This window comes from Alligator mississippiensis, chromosome 5 (genome assembly GCF_030867095.1).
Source record: "Alligator mississippiensis isolate rAllMis1 chromosome 5, rAllMis1, whole genome shotgun sequence".
In the NCBI taxonomy this organism is placed as follows: Eukaryota; Metazoa; Chordata; order Crocodylia; family Alligatoridae; genus Alligator; species Alligator mississippiensis.
Genome location: NC_081828.1, coordinates 49,299,142 through 49,314,348, shown reverse-complemented (window position 1 = coordinate 49,314,348; position 15,207 = coordinate 49,299,142). Strand labels below are relative to the sequence as shown.

The 15,207-nt window shown below is 42.9% G+C and overlaps 1 protein-coding gene across 4 annotated transcripts in view; it reads left to right on the top strand.

The window, feature by feature from the left end:
- Positions 1–15,207, top strand: part of COP1 (COP1 E3 ubiquitin ligase) — a 211,830-nt gene that overhangs the window by 96,666 nt on the left and 99,957 nt on the right. For all 4 annotated transcript variants that reach the window (XM_059728328.1, XM_019500188.2, XM_059728330.1 and 1 more), the window contains exons 13-14: positions 8,945–9,053; positions 13,819–13,900. In XM_059728328.1, the coding sequence (XP_059584311.1) occupies positions 8,945–9,053; positions 13,819–13,900 (191 nt within the window). The remainder of the gene's footprint in view (positions 1–8,944; positions 9,054–13,818; positions 13,901–15,207) is intronic.

Here is a 15,207-nt window from a genome sequence, read left to right as displayed (position 1 = left end):
AACTTGCACAGCTTTCCCTTCAAATATGGTGGCAAAGCTTCCAGGCAAAACACAAGATGATGTGCACATCCTCATAAAAATCCTGTTTACATATTCACAGCCTCAATACAAAGAACAAAAGCTGGCATTGTGTAGTAACTATAAGAAGCACACTGTGAGCTAATTATGATTTGCTATGTCCCTAGCTATGACAAGTGATAATCTGTACACTCTCCTGAACTGGGGGAGGAGGGAAAAAGGATGAGTAAGGGATGAACAGCTAGCAGGCAATGTTGGTACTACTCCTGTGACTTACCCAGGAGGCAGAAATGCTGGTTTGCTCTGCACTGAGCAGAATGCATGTAACTAGCATTCAGCTAAAGGAGAAATTAATTTCAGCACTATCTGATGTACAATAGGTAGCATATAGTTAGGGAGACAAGCTACAGGCCCAGTTTTAGTTTATAATTCTCAAATGTAGGTAAGTAAACATACTTTTGAAATACATCTTTAATATTCTGTGTGTTCACCACAGTGTATGTTTGCAGCAGCTGTATCCTTATGATAGATGTTACCATATACCTCCATAATCAGCTATATCTCTTTAGTCAACTGCAATAAAAGCAAAATATCACCAGAATAGATCTTTTTCTTTTAAGTCATTACTAGGATTTTGTGGTTTCATTTTTTCAGAGTCCATAAATCAGGTGTATGATTGCTCCATCCTAATTGCAAATCATGTGTGTTGCTGCCAGTTTTTAAAATGACAATAAGTTGTTTCCTTTTAAGCTTAGAAAGTTGAGCTAAAACTGTACAGATAGGATTTTTAGCCTAGATTCCTTCCTGGATACAAGGAGTCTCTCTTCAGCTATATTGGATCCATTTGGAAAATAGTAACCATTGAACCAGGCATACTTCTTTGATTTAGAATGTTTGGGAAGCAATTGGTGCCCTGACTTCCACTTAGCTTTAAGTTCTCATTTTGTCATATGGTTTGCTGAGGTTTTTCTCTCAAATGATTTGTCTACTAGCTTAGCTAGGGCTTTTATTTTTTGAATTGGTTAAATTTCTAAATTTTATTTTAAAATATAATTTTGTGGTAAGTTAGGTCTTTGCTACTGCAGTGTTTGGTCACTTGTCATTTGCATTGATGTACAAATGGAAGACATCCTGGATATACCCCCACTCAAGACATTGGCACCTGATTGACTACATCCTAGTGCATGACTGGGACTATTACAACATCTCTATCACTAGAGCTATCACCTGTGCAGACTGCTGTGTTGATCACCATTTGATATCATAGAAATTAAGGGAGCTCAAAAGATCATCAAGTCCAACCCCCCCTGCTCTGGGCAGGAATACTGCTGAAATCAAATGATCCCAGCATGGTGTCTGTCCAGTCTCCCGTTAGAGATTTCTAAGGTTGGGGACTGCACCACCTCCTTGGGAAGTCTGTTCCAGATTCTGGTCATCCTTGCTCAGTTGTCCATTCGTATCACCTCAAAATGATGTAAACAAAAGAAGCCACCACAGAAGAGGTTCAGTATTGAGTGTATTGAAAACCTTGCCAAAAGCAATAAGCTCCAGCACTGCCTCAGTGAGAAACTCTCCGACCTCATTGATGCTGACAGCATTGATCACTAGGAGAGCCTCAAGAAAGGCATCCTGAGGCAAGGGAAGAATCTTGTAGGCTTCTCCACAAAGAAATATGAGGATCATGTTTGATAAGGATCAAGCTCTCATTGGCAGAAAAAGGAGAGCCTTCAAAGCTTGGCAGAATGGCATCAACTCCATAGAGAAAAAAGACACTTACCACCACATTAAAGGCAAGACCCAGAGGAAGATCTGTGAGTGGGAGAACAAGCAAAATAGATTCAAAAGTTTGCCAACAGCCACAGCATGCATACTTTCTTCAGCTCAGCCGGTTACCCATGGGCCAAGCACACAAGGAGCCATCTGTCTGAGGTCCAAGGATGAAACAGCACTCTTTAAAAGACGGCTCCATCATCAGTGCATGGTGGAAGCAGTATTTTCAAGAGCTCCTGAACCCCAAGACTGTCAAAGACAATACCATTGAAACCATTCCATAACACCCTGTTAAGGACTACCTGGCCTATCCACCAATTTCTCAAGTGGCCTTGGAAGCCAGTAAGCAGGTAAAGAACAACAAAGCACATGGTCCTGATGGAATACCAGCTGAAATTTATAAGCAAGGTGTAAAAAAATTCTTACCAGCTTGCATATCATTATTGTGAAAATCTACAAACATGAACAGATTTCCAATGACTTGAGAGATACTAGAATCATTACCACATGCAAGAAAGGAGATGGATTGCATTGCAGCAATTATAGTGGTGCTGCACACCTGTCCATAACTGGGAAGATCCTTATTTGCATTCTCTTCAGTAGACTCGCGTTCTTCCCTGAGGAGATTCCACACAAATCTGTGTGGTTTCAGACTACTCGGAGGTACAGTAGGTATGATCTTTGTTGCTAGACAGCTGCAGAAGTGCTGCAAGCAATGCCAGGTTGTTTGTTTGGCCTTCGTTGATCTAGGGTCTTTGATTCATTCGAGAGAGAGGCCTTATGAAAGATTCTGACGCTTGAATGCCTGCCAGTGTTTGGTACCATCATCGGACTTCTTCATGACGATATGACAGCAACTTGCATCCTAAGATGTGTGATTTGTACCAACAGTCTTTTCCATCTAGATCATGGCTCTTCCACATCTCATTGCTGATAGACTTTCACCTGGAGTCAGCATCCAATATTGCATAGATGGGAATCTCTTTAACATCAACTGGCTAGGTTCCAAATCCAAGATAACTAACACTTTTGTTACTGATCCTCAGTGTGCTGATGATTGTGTTGTGTGTGCATACTCAATAGAAGATCTTCAGGACACTCGTGACTGCTTCTGTGAAATGTATGAAATGCTTAGATTCATTATCAACTTCATAAAAACCAGGATACTTTTTGCCAGCCCTCCCCAAACCAACCAGCTGCCCCTCCACACATTTCAGTTGGAGGGCAGTCCTTGGAGAAGGTTGAGCATTTCCTCTATCTGGGTAGCCACCTTTTCCCAAAAGGTAAACAAACAACGATATTCAACATTGGATAAAATCTGCCAATGCTGCCTTTGGACATCTCTGAAATTGTGTTTTCAGCGATTGACATCAGGACCCAAATCAGACTTCTTACCTACCATGTTGTTACCATCTCTACCTTGTTGTATGGGGGTGGAACGTGGGGAACGTATTAGAAACATCTGAAAGCTTTGGAACATCACCATCAGTAATGTGTTCACAAAATTCTACATGTCGGTTGGAAGGACACCAAAACAAATACTAGTGTTGAAGCCATGTTTATATAGCATGAGCTCCATTTGACAGAGCATGTTATAAGGAGGCCAGATACCCAGTGCCCAAAACAGGTCCTATACTCCCACCTCACTGGAACTACTCTACAGGTGGGAAAAAGATTCAAGGACATCTTGAAGGCTAATCTGAAGAAATATGATAATAACTTGGAGACTGAATTGTCCCCAGTGGCACCATGATGTACAACAAGATATTGTTCATTTTGAGCAAATTCACCTTGCTGGTTGGTGGAGGCAGGTTGATGACAGATTAAAGGAAAAAGTTGTGACCCACATCACCAGGATCTACTGCTTCCTTCTGGGACTATTTTCCGTGTCTGTACTTGAAGAGACTGATCTGAGTACTGCGTGTTCAGTTGTCTACGGATCCGTCGATGATTTCTCTATTTACTGAAAGACTGTTAACCTCCTATTGAGAGAGTTCCAATGAAATTTGGTCAGTGCTTTCATTTCCTCTCAAAAGTAGCCCTCTCAGAAATCTTTAATGGCTGGAATGGTTAATCCCCACACAGTTGCACTGTTTTACATGCTTATCCTGGAAACATTCATAGATCTGCTTAACTTGACATATTCTGAGCAGTCTCATTCAAGTCAACAAAGTGTTTGCAGTATGTAAAGTAAAGCATATGTACAAATCTTCTCAAGGTCAGGGTTTTAGGGTTGGATTCAGTTCCACTCTGGTCAGGTCCCTAAACCAAATGGATATTAGCACATCTACTTTTTATAGCTGGCTATCATTTTAGCATTAAGACTATCACAAAAACCATTAAGAGAAGAACCCACTTATCCTATGTTTTTCAAGGAGCACAGCAGATTGGAATAGGATCACATTTAGGCATGCGAGTGGCCCTAGACAGCCTAGTAAGTGGAAAAGGAACTGGGTCTTAGTGTTGAGATCTGTTGCCCAATTTGTGAGTGGATTTAAGAGTTGATGATTAGTTCTCAACTGCATCTGGAAAAAGGCTACCAAAAATGATAGCAGGCTAAAATACTAGGTCATATCCACATCGTTGTTATACTTCTTCCAGATTAAAGTACAGGTTACAAACCTAAACAATGTTAATTATATGTTTAAGGCATTTTGATAGATATCATGAAGAATGTGACACATTTCCCCTCATTAAGGAAGGCCTCATGACTCTTGTTGCTCTATTTCTGAATTATTAATTTTAGCCTTGGGTAAATTTTTTTCATATCCTAGCCTACATGGCTACACATTTGGTCTGTCTGTTCAATGTACATGATCATTGATCTTTTAAGTGTTTTGTGAAGGATCTTTTTTTAAACGAGTTTCCTCCTTTTTGGTTCTTTATGAAAAAATACAATAGGAAGGCTACGCTGACAGAAGAGCATTTAAGAGTGAAGGAATTTGCAGCACACCTGAAAGGGAGCTGTTCTATCACCCTGATGCAATCCTTAGACAAAGGAGAACTTACTTCTCATGATAAACCACAAGCTTTGGTTGATGCTGATGCAGTATTCTACATTGTTTAAGATCTTCTAAAGCAGGAGGGCTCAACCCTCAGCCTGTGGACCAGATCCAGCCTACAGAGCCATGTCACCTAGCCTGCTGAGCTCCCCACGGGCCTGAAAATTTGGGAGTGGGGGAGCCCTGGCAGCATTAATTGCTGCTCCCCCGCTGCCAAATTTCTGAATTAATAGGTAGCCTTGTGGACCAGATGAGGTGGCCCTGAATGCTAGATTGGTCAGTGTGTGGGGTCTGGTCTGGCCTATGGACTGGCTCTACACCACACATGTCCCAAAGGGCCAAAAGGTTGAGCACTACTATTCTAAGGAAGCTTTTAGTGAGGAGATAATTAAGTTGGGGAGATGGGAAAAGATTGTGGGGTGTATTTTTTTTAAAATCTTTTTACTGTTCTTTTTCTTTAATCATTTTTCTTAAATAAACATTTCTGGTGTATAAGACAAAAAAGGTGTTGTTAGAGCTATTTAGATATTGCAGATCCTTAGGTATTTTTCTACCTGTTATTTCTTGACTTCTTGTCTCAATTGATCTCTTCTTATTTCTACAGATGCTTTTGGAATAGATATGAACTCCTTGTTACCACTATGGAACTTAACTGTAGTGCATAAAAACTCCCAGTCCTTTTTATATTTTTCTGTACAATAGGCAAATTATTCCATAATTTGGTGTGCTTGACCTTACAATATTTGTATATAAAAGATTGTGCTTAAAAATAACTTTTTATTAGCTGTGTTTTAAGTGTTGGACTTTTTTACCTGTAGTTCAGGTAGGTAATATGTGTTAGTGTACCTTGTCAAAATATGAAGCCAGTGAGTGAGTGCAGTTGATTACATGGTTTGATATTAAGCATCTAATTGCCTTGCTGCAGTAAGAGGTAGTTAGAGGCTCACTAGGTGACAAAATGATAATTGTTTATATAAACTCCTGTACATCAATTTACAAGAACCTCCAAGAGTCATACTGATGAAAATTAAATTGCTTACAAGATTGGTGTTAATATTTTTAAATTACAACAAACAGCAGTAGAAAAATCCATTTATCCAAGCCAAGTAGAACAGTTTTCTAGAACAAATATTAATGTTTCAGAAATTAAGCTTTCATTTCTAGTTAATTTCTTACCTGTATGTTACAAAGATCATCTTTCAAACAGAATAGACTATAAACCAGCATGGTGCTGTCTGGAGATTTCTTCAGTGCTGTCACTACTGCTAAGGAGTAAACAAAGCTGTAGAAAATTGAAAACTGACCAGAACCAACTCAGTTTCACTCTGCATGTTGGAATGTGGAAAACTGATTTTGCTGCCCCTGGTAACTGGATAGTGCAAAAGATTATAGAACAGGACCAGGGTTATGGAATGGTACCTTAGACAAGGGGTTCCCAACCTTCTTATGCTGCAGGTCAGCAGACTAGACCAGCAGTGACCGGCGTACTGTGGGCAGGCAGCCAACCTTTTTTTATACTTGGTATAAAAAAGGGTTGGCTGCTGGTCCAAGTATGCTGGTCACTTCTGGACTTCGGTCCGGCAGCCAACCTTTCGTGTCCCGGTACCTTCCTTTTTCCTCAGATATAAGCTTGGAAAAGGAAATAACAGTGACCTGAAGAGTGAGTTATATTCAAAAGCTTGTGTAAATCCCAAAAATTCTTGCCTCTCAAAAACAGCCGTGACACTCTACCAGGTGGGTATAACTTGGAACACTGATATAATATTTCGGTCACAATTCATCATACGGAGCGGCTGTAATATGATTGTTTTTCTGTCTTCTTACATGATTTGAACTGCAGTAAAATAGTTAATATTGATATTAGATTACCAGTACATTGGGGCACAAGCCAAATTCAGTTATTGGAGGTTAGGAAGAAATTTTCTTTGTGGGTAGATTATTCCATAACAGTCAGCTATAGAGTTTCTAGAATATTTTTTTTCTTCTTAGAAGCAGCTGGTACTGATCACTTTGAGAAACAAGATATTTTTTTAGATAAATACCAAAGCTGCTTATAATTTCAGTGGTCATCCTAAGAGTTGAGTGAAAAATAAAGATAGCTATATGTTTGACTGCTTGGTGCTTAAGGTAGATGTCACTGTGTTGTTACATTTTGAAGGTAATCTTTGCGTCTGTAAGAGGTACAGCTATTTTCTGATCTTCTTAGATACAACTACCAAGGAAAGGTAGGTCAGTTCTACATAACCTTTTCCTAGCAGCTGGTAGTGAGGGTGGCTTCATTCTTTACCTGGGTATCACCTTGGACAGCAGGATTCCATTTCTGTCTTCCGGCAGCTAAGGCTTGAAAAATATCAGATACCAATATGTAAGAGGGTGGGCAAAAATGAGTAGATAGTTAAAGATGTGAATAAAAATGCAGATGTGGGCTAATGGAGGGAGAGAGAGAGAATATCTTACTCATTCAAAACCTTACTTTTAACATGACTTGTGCAATGGAAGAAAGGAATTGCCAGTTTTAAAGAAATCTTCCAGCATTGCATTCATGCCTTTGCAGCAGTAATCGGAGCATTGTTGTAGGCTGACCTTTGGGTCATGCAGACATACTCCTAGCTAGGTGCTAGTGCTGTGGTGAGAGACTTTGTAAAAATGGCTATTGTAGACTGACTTAGTTTAACACTTTAAAAAAAGTGTGTTTAAAACTTCTGTAGTCGTAGGAAGGTGGGACTGGAAGGGACTTGCTGGGTCTATGAGTCCAATCCCTGTTACAACAGGCAATGGCGATATTAATCCCGTTCTTACATTTTTAATAAAGAATCTGCATTTTAAAACTCTTGAGTTTTTTGTACCTTACTGCTCCTTCTGGAGGGATGTTCCAGGACCTCAGACAAGACTGCGGTTTTCTTGTATTCAAATATTACTTTTAGCTGTTAATGAATGCCTGGTAGGTCATGCAGTACACACCCCACTGAACTGGATTTGGGACTAGATTCAAGAACAGAAAATACACCACTTCTGCATCCTCTATTCTTTAGCCGGTTAAAGAAGAACAGTGCATTATTTAAATTTTTCCACTAGAGAAGAGGTGGTCATAAATGAATGCTACATTCTTGAGACAGAAGGATAAAAAATTTACCAGAACCAAATATGTGGCAAGATATATTATTCCTATGTGTTTCCAATCGTATTTTAAAGTATTCATTAATCTCTATTTTATGTTGCTGGTTAAAATTTGGCTCCAGATTATTATAATATAAACTAGTCACTACCGCAGGTGTTGGCCATGTGAAAATGATGTGTGTCCGTTTAGTCCCTGCTACAGTCATCACAGTTGATGTTAGCTGGCACAGATTTATATCCAATGGATCAAAATTGGGTGAATAGGTATTCTCTAAATCCTCTAACCTCTCTGAGATATTTTGGGTATCAAAATTAAAGCACACTGCCAGGCCCAACATGAGGAAACTGCCAATACAGTTGCCCTAGTTAATGAGAGTGTTTCAGTCTCCACTATGGTCTGTCTGCATTACTACATACACACTTCAGTAGAAAATATGAATGCCCTTTGCCTTTCTCTGATTCTTACTTAGGGCTATCTACAAGTTGCTTAAATGCCATTTCTCAAGTGTCAGAGGCAGCACACTTCATAAAGAATATGACTATTAACCTGGTGTTCCATCTGTGTCAGATCTTAAGGCTCCTTTGTGTTTAGTTTATTTTTTTTATATCTGTGTTTGTTTTACTGCTGTAGGTTACATTAGGAGATTTCTGCTCTTGGAATCATGCTTAAACTTGTGGCAATTAGAAAAACTGAAAGGTTAAAATTTGTTGTTTTTGTGTATATAAAAACATAAAAGCTTCATATTAATGGCAGTATAAAACAGTAATAGGATGCAAATAATTGTCTATCATTCTATGGAAAGATACATTTTTGTAGTTTGCATAATAAAATTTGCTATGTTTCTGTTGCCCTCTTGTTTGTCTTTTCTTCTTTCTGAGTATTTTTCTGAGGAAAAGCAAATGATCCAAGATTGTATACTTTGCGAAGACACTAATTGCCCTATTCTACTAGAAAAGTGAATTTTTTATGTTGCAAAATATAGTTTAAAGAAAGAAATGGACCTAGGTTAATTATTTCTCTTTCTCTCTCTTCAAAGCTGTATCAGCTGGAGTAGCTACCACAAGAATCTGTTAGCCAGCAGTGACTATGAAGGCACCGTCATCCTTTGGGATGGATTCACAGGACAGAGGTCCAAGGTCTATCAGGTAATGTTCAGTCATTGTGCAATACTGCTTCTCTTTTCACAGGGGCTACGGTTTTAAGTTTGTTTGCATATCAGAGTTCTTCCTCAGATGCTTCTAGTAATGGCTTCGTAGTAGAACAAAGGGAGTTGCTGTGTTTTTACTGGTGCATAAAACTGAGCAGCTATTCTCCAAGAGTGCCTGTGTCGCTTCTTGTCTAATTAGTGATGCATATAGTAGTCTTTAAGCACTGATATTTTCATGAGTAGGTCTAGATTGAACCAAGCAGCACTATTGGTGCAAAGAGTACGGACAAAGGGGGAGAGAAAAATATCCACGAACTTCTTTCCTGAGCTGTGGGGGGGAGGGAAAAGAAGGGGAGGAACCCAAACTAGCATCTCTATATAGCTGCTTCATTTTCTGTGTGTCAGAAAATTCTTTGCAAGTTCAATGGTGATTGTATTTGTAGATGACTTAAAAATGGGAGTGAAACATGGGTGAGAAAATAAATTTGAAGATGCTTGGAAAGATTTCTGCTGTAATGGAGCTGTAGGAATATTTGAGTAAAACCTACCCTTATATGAAAGTAAACTTATGATCCAGGCACAAGAGACTGGATATAAACAAGTAGTTACACCCAGTGCATTAGAACAGAATTAAGGAAATTAACAGAATAAAGTTCTAATGTTACTTCATGTAACTAATTTAGATGGGGTGTGATCAGAAATGAGATGTTGAAAGAAGTACGGTGCTGGAATACTTCAGTACCAGTGAACATGCTGCTGTATAGTATGCTTAAAATGGGTAAGCATTTTTAATACACCTAAGGTATATTTGTAGCGCTACAAAATGTGAGCATCCAGGTGTGCAAGCCATCTATAGTACTACAAACATGGCCCAAGTGCTACAGAAAGACACTCGTTTGAAAGAGGAATTTCTCTGTAGCTCTAGTCTTTGTCTTTTTAGTTACCTCTAGCGCAGGGGTGGGCAAAATAGGGCCCATGGGCTGGATCCGGCCCACCAGGCCATTCTATCCAGCCTGCAGGGCCCCTATAAAATTTAGAAAATAAATATTCATCTGCCCCAGGCTGCTTGTCAAAGTTGACAGGAGCCAGGGGCAGTAGGATCCAGGGGAAGCCATGGCAGGACCCTGAACAGCAAGGCCTGCCTAGCCCCGCCACCCCCACAGCTGGAAGTCCCTGCCTAGCAGGGGCTTCTGGCCTGGGACCGTGGGGCTGTTCATGCCTCCCTGTGCCACAGCGAGAAATCTGGCCAGGACCCTGTGCTCCTGCTGCCCTGCTCTGGGCCCCACCGACGTTGGCCTCAGGACACTGGTGCGGGTCCTGCACTCCTGCCCGGCTGTTGCTGGCTCCCGCGTGCCTGCTCACTTCCAGTCCCCCCCACCACCCCAGCCCTGGAGTACAGGTGGGGATCAGTGCATGCAGCCCCGACACTGCGCACCCCATGCTTGCCCATCCGGGCTGAGCAGCAGTGGCACAGGACAGACTGGTGCTCAGCGCAGGAGAAAATCCCCTTCCCCACCCTGTGGCCAGAGCTCCCAGAGCCCACATGGGGCTGTCCTGCATCTCTGCCGTGTTGCTGCTGCCTCTGGGTTGCCCCCTGGGGAAGTGGAGAGTAGGTACAGGCAGCCCCGTGCACGGCTCCGAGCGGCTGAACCAAGGAGCGGGAGAGGCCTCTTTTCTCCTGCGCTGGGCAGCAATTTGTCCCACGCTGCTGCTGCTGAGCCTGGGCCCCATGCTGGCTCCAGGCTGAGCAGGAGCACCTGGGCAGAAACTGCTGCTTGGCATGGGGGGGAAGTGGCCCCTCCACCTTGCCGCTGCCAGGCAGATTTTCCTGCAGCCGCCAGGAGCCCATGCTGCATTAGGCTACAGTGCGGCTCCTTCGCTGCTGCTTGTGAGCTGCCCTGCGGCTGCTCCACATGGCCACTGCTGCTGTGTTGGGCAGCACAGAGGCAGCGGTGAAGGAGCCGCACCACAGCCTAGTGTAGCATGGGCTCTGGGAGGACACACCTAAAACTGTCCACCAGCGGAGGGTGGGGAGGGGCTCCCTTGACATGGTGCCAGAGCGGCGAGCGGGGGGAGGGGTGTGGAAGTGGCAGGAGAAGGACAGCGGTGGCAAACAGGGGAGGGGAGTGGAAGCAAGTGGGAGGATGGGGCCCGTGCCAGTGCCCTGGGGCCAGGAGCATGGAGCCTTGGCTTGCAGGAGTGCTGGCAGGGACTCTGCCTGCTGCGAGTGGGTGAGCTGTGGGCAAACCCTCCCCTTCCACCCAAGCCACAACCCTCCCCAGCCACCCTCCCTCCACACCCCCCCACAGCCTCCACGCCTATCCACCCTCCACAAATCCGACACACCTATACCCTCCCCCACACCCTACACACCCACAAACCTATATCCACCCTCCCACGGTATACAGGAGTAGGGCTTCATTTTAAGCTATTGTGTGATCACCTCTATGTACTCTACACAAACGCATGGAAATCGGGACAAAAATATGTTTTGAAATGAAATTAATGATTGTTGTAATACATTTGATTTTTAAAATATTTGGTATTTTTATGATTCCAAGATGGCAAACCCCCATGCTGAAAGGAGTACATCTGGCAAAGGTCAGGGGTTAGAGGGTGAGACTTTTGGTCCCAAGATGGTGACCAGGGTGCGGGGCACCTGTCAAGGGGTGGGGCTACCCATGCAGCCCTCAATGACTTGCCAAAACTCAGAAAGCAGCCCTCTGCCTGAAATAATTGCCTGCCCCTGTTCTAGTGCTTCATGGATATCTAGGACCTCCAGCATCCTATGGTGCTCCACTCCCTCCCTCTACCCTCAACGATCCTCAGCTGTTCTCTCAGCTGAGAGGAGCTGTTAGAGACTTGAGGGAACCCTGTCCTCCCCCAGTGTTGGGAGCAGCAGAAAGCTGCCACTGCCAGTACAGGAAAAGCCCTGGTTCCTGCAGGGCAGGTGCTCTTCCTGCGGGGGCTGTTGCAGCTCTTCCCACTGCCAGAGCCCATATGGAAACACCAGAAAGAGCTGCAGCCTTCACCATGAGAACACTGGGAAGAGCCTCTGATCACTGACAGCTCATCAGAGAAGATGGGTGTCAGTGATTAGGGAGTCTGTCAGTGAGCCCAGTGGTGTGGGGGACCTGAAGAGCAGCCCCTTATTTCTCCCTAGCCTGGAGAGTGTGCTTTTTAAGCAACTTTGTAGCGCTAGAAAAATAATGTGCTGTTGGTGGTGTATGTGTACTCCAACACCATGGTTTCAGCTGCAAAGTTCTGAATCCTTTAGTATCTCTTCAGATGAATGACTGTCCACAGCCGTAGGAGTAACATTCAGCCCCTCACTTTGACGATTAAATAGGAATGCAGTGCTTTTCTTAAATTAAACAAAAGCTTTGATTTTTATTAATTTAGATTCAAAGATTGTAAGGCTGGAAGGCACCTCGGAAGATCATTGGGTCCAGCCTCCTGCACCAAGCAGGAAAGACAACTTGGGGGCAAGTGACCCCCAGCAAGGTGACCATCCAGTGTCCTCTTGAAGATTTCCAGAATAGGTGATCCCACCACCTCTGCAAAGAAGTTTATTCCACAGCCTGAACACCCAGACTGTGAAGAAGTTTTTCCTAATGTTGAGTCTGAAACCGTATTCCAGGAGTCTGTGGCCATTACTCCTGGTTTTCCCCAAGGGTGCCTTGGTGAACAGTTGTTCACTGAGCCCTTGATATACTTGCCTGATGTAGGGGTAAGCTGCTACTAAGTTCCCACTCAGCCTTCTCTTTTTCAGGCTGAAGAGTCCCAGGTCCCTCAGCCTTTCCTCATAATGGAGCCTTTCCTTAAATTCATCTGTATTATAACATTGTGTATCATTAACCCTTGCTACCCTGCATAGCTTAGTCGTCAAGAAAGCCTTCTTGGCAAAGTAGTTTTACATTTTCCTCCATTTTATTATAACTCTTTCATTGCAAGTATGGAATACTGAAACAAGAGGGAGACTTCAGCTATTACTTACGGTAAAAGAAATGTGTCCCACTTCATTTATTTATGCTTCCTGTTTGATTCTTTTGTTCCTTCTTGTGTCTTTGGTTACTCTGTCATGCACACAGGCACATGCCTTGAATGTCTTTGATATGCTGTTAAGAATGTTGGCCTTGCTGTCTTTATCATACCCTTTTCTCTCCAGCCCTTGTGGAGGTGTGGTATTTCCCATATGGATTTTAAATATCATTTAACAGAACGTTGTGTTTTTTGTACTTGTGGTGCCAGTGAACCAAATGTGAGGGATAAACAAGAATTTTTGTGATCACTTTCATATTTAGTGCTTGAATAAGCTTTTGGGGCTTTTAAAAAGGAGCACACTAAAGTTGCTTTGAAAAGTCCAGTTTATTGGTATTTGAAAGATGTGTGCTTGTTCTATTTGAAGTGAGAAAAAGGCCGCAAAAGCAATAACAAACCAAAATGTACTTTCATATAAGTGCCTTCTGGGATCGCCATTTTCTTTTTCAAGAGAGAAATAACCCTTAATTTAAAACCAAAAAAACCCCCACTTGATGTGCAGCTTGAGTGTTGGCTTCTCTTGGGATGACTTTTAAAACAGCACAAGCATGGGCTTGAGTGGGAGAAAACATTGTTTGAGAGCTACTAAACCTAGTAAGCTTCCTTTTCCAGAAATCCCATGTTGGTTTATACCAAGCTACATATGTTCCTCCTTTCATATTTATTTCAAATTTATGAATTACAGCTTGCTACATTTCAAATATTTTCTTTTCTCAAAACAGGAGCATGAGAAAAGATGCTGGAGTGTTGACTTTAACTTGATGGACCCAAAACTACTGGCTTCAGGCTCTGATGATGCAAAAGGTACTTGTTTTTAATTAATCCTTGTGTCAGAGGCTCAACTTCTGTACTCCCTGTCTCTGTCCATAAAGGTGTTGCTTCTGCTCAACTGAATATGGTAACTGACCTGCTGATTTGCCAAGATATTACTGAATCCTTTAGGACAAAAGGAAGAGAGGGAGAAAGGTTTTGTCCAAATTTAGGATTTATGGGAATAGTGATAATTTTTTGTTATTAATCCAGAAATTCTAATTGGCATCTTCTAAAATTCTGTGCAATGCAAACTGTACTTCACTAGTACTGAGCAGTTTGAGTTAAAGCCTGAAGGGATTTTCACAGGATCTACATATGCTTAGCTAGGGGAGTGGCTGCAGATAAAATGAGTTAAGAGCCATAGAATCATAGAAAATTAGGGTTGGAATGGATCTTACAAGGTCAGCTAGTCCAATCCCCTACTCAGAGCAGGACCATCCCCACGTATATCATCCCAGCCAAGGCCTTGTCTGGCTGGGTCTTAAAAACCTCCAAGGATTGAGATTCCACAACCTCTCTGGGTAACCTGTTCCAGTGTTTTACTACCCTCCTAGTGAGAAATTTATTCCTAATATCTAACCTAAATTTCCCTTGCTGCACCGTGAGACCATTGCTGCTTGTTCTTTCATCTGCCACCACTGAGAACAGTCTAGCTCCATCCTCTTTGGCACTACCCTTCAGGTAGTCGAATGCTACCATTAAATCTCCTCTTGGTTTTCCCTTCTCCAGACTAAATAAACCCAATCCCCTCAGCCTCTCCTCACAAGCAGGGATCTGGGTTTTCTGTTTGGTGCGCAAAAACATGGATTTTTCTCCTTTAATGTAGAAAACTGCAGATTTTCTCTCAAAGGAGAACGTCATGGATTTTCCCCGTTAAAGGAGAAAAACATGGGGAAACTATGGGCTTCTTGTTGCAGGCTGGCAGAGTTCCTGCCTGCAAGGGGCTGCGAAGAGCGATCAGGGAAGGGGTGCCATGTACATGCACGTGGCAGCCAGGGAGTGTGGAGAGCAGCTCCTGCAGCTCCCTCCAGGCAAGTCTATGGTAGCGGGGTGGGGAGGAGCAAGAGGAATGAGCACAAGCCTTAATGTTGGGTGAGGGGGGAAGGGGCACAGGCCATGCAGCAGGGGAGAACATGTCCCTCAAGATGTCTGTACCCACTGTGGGGCATGGGGCCACAGCTCAACTGAGCCAAACCAGCTCCAGTCAGGTGCTGCCTCTGTGTCCCAGCATACATGACTGGGTGCAGGAGAGGGTGCTGCGCTGCCAAGGCTGCCAAACTAAATTGCCCCCTGCCTGC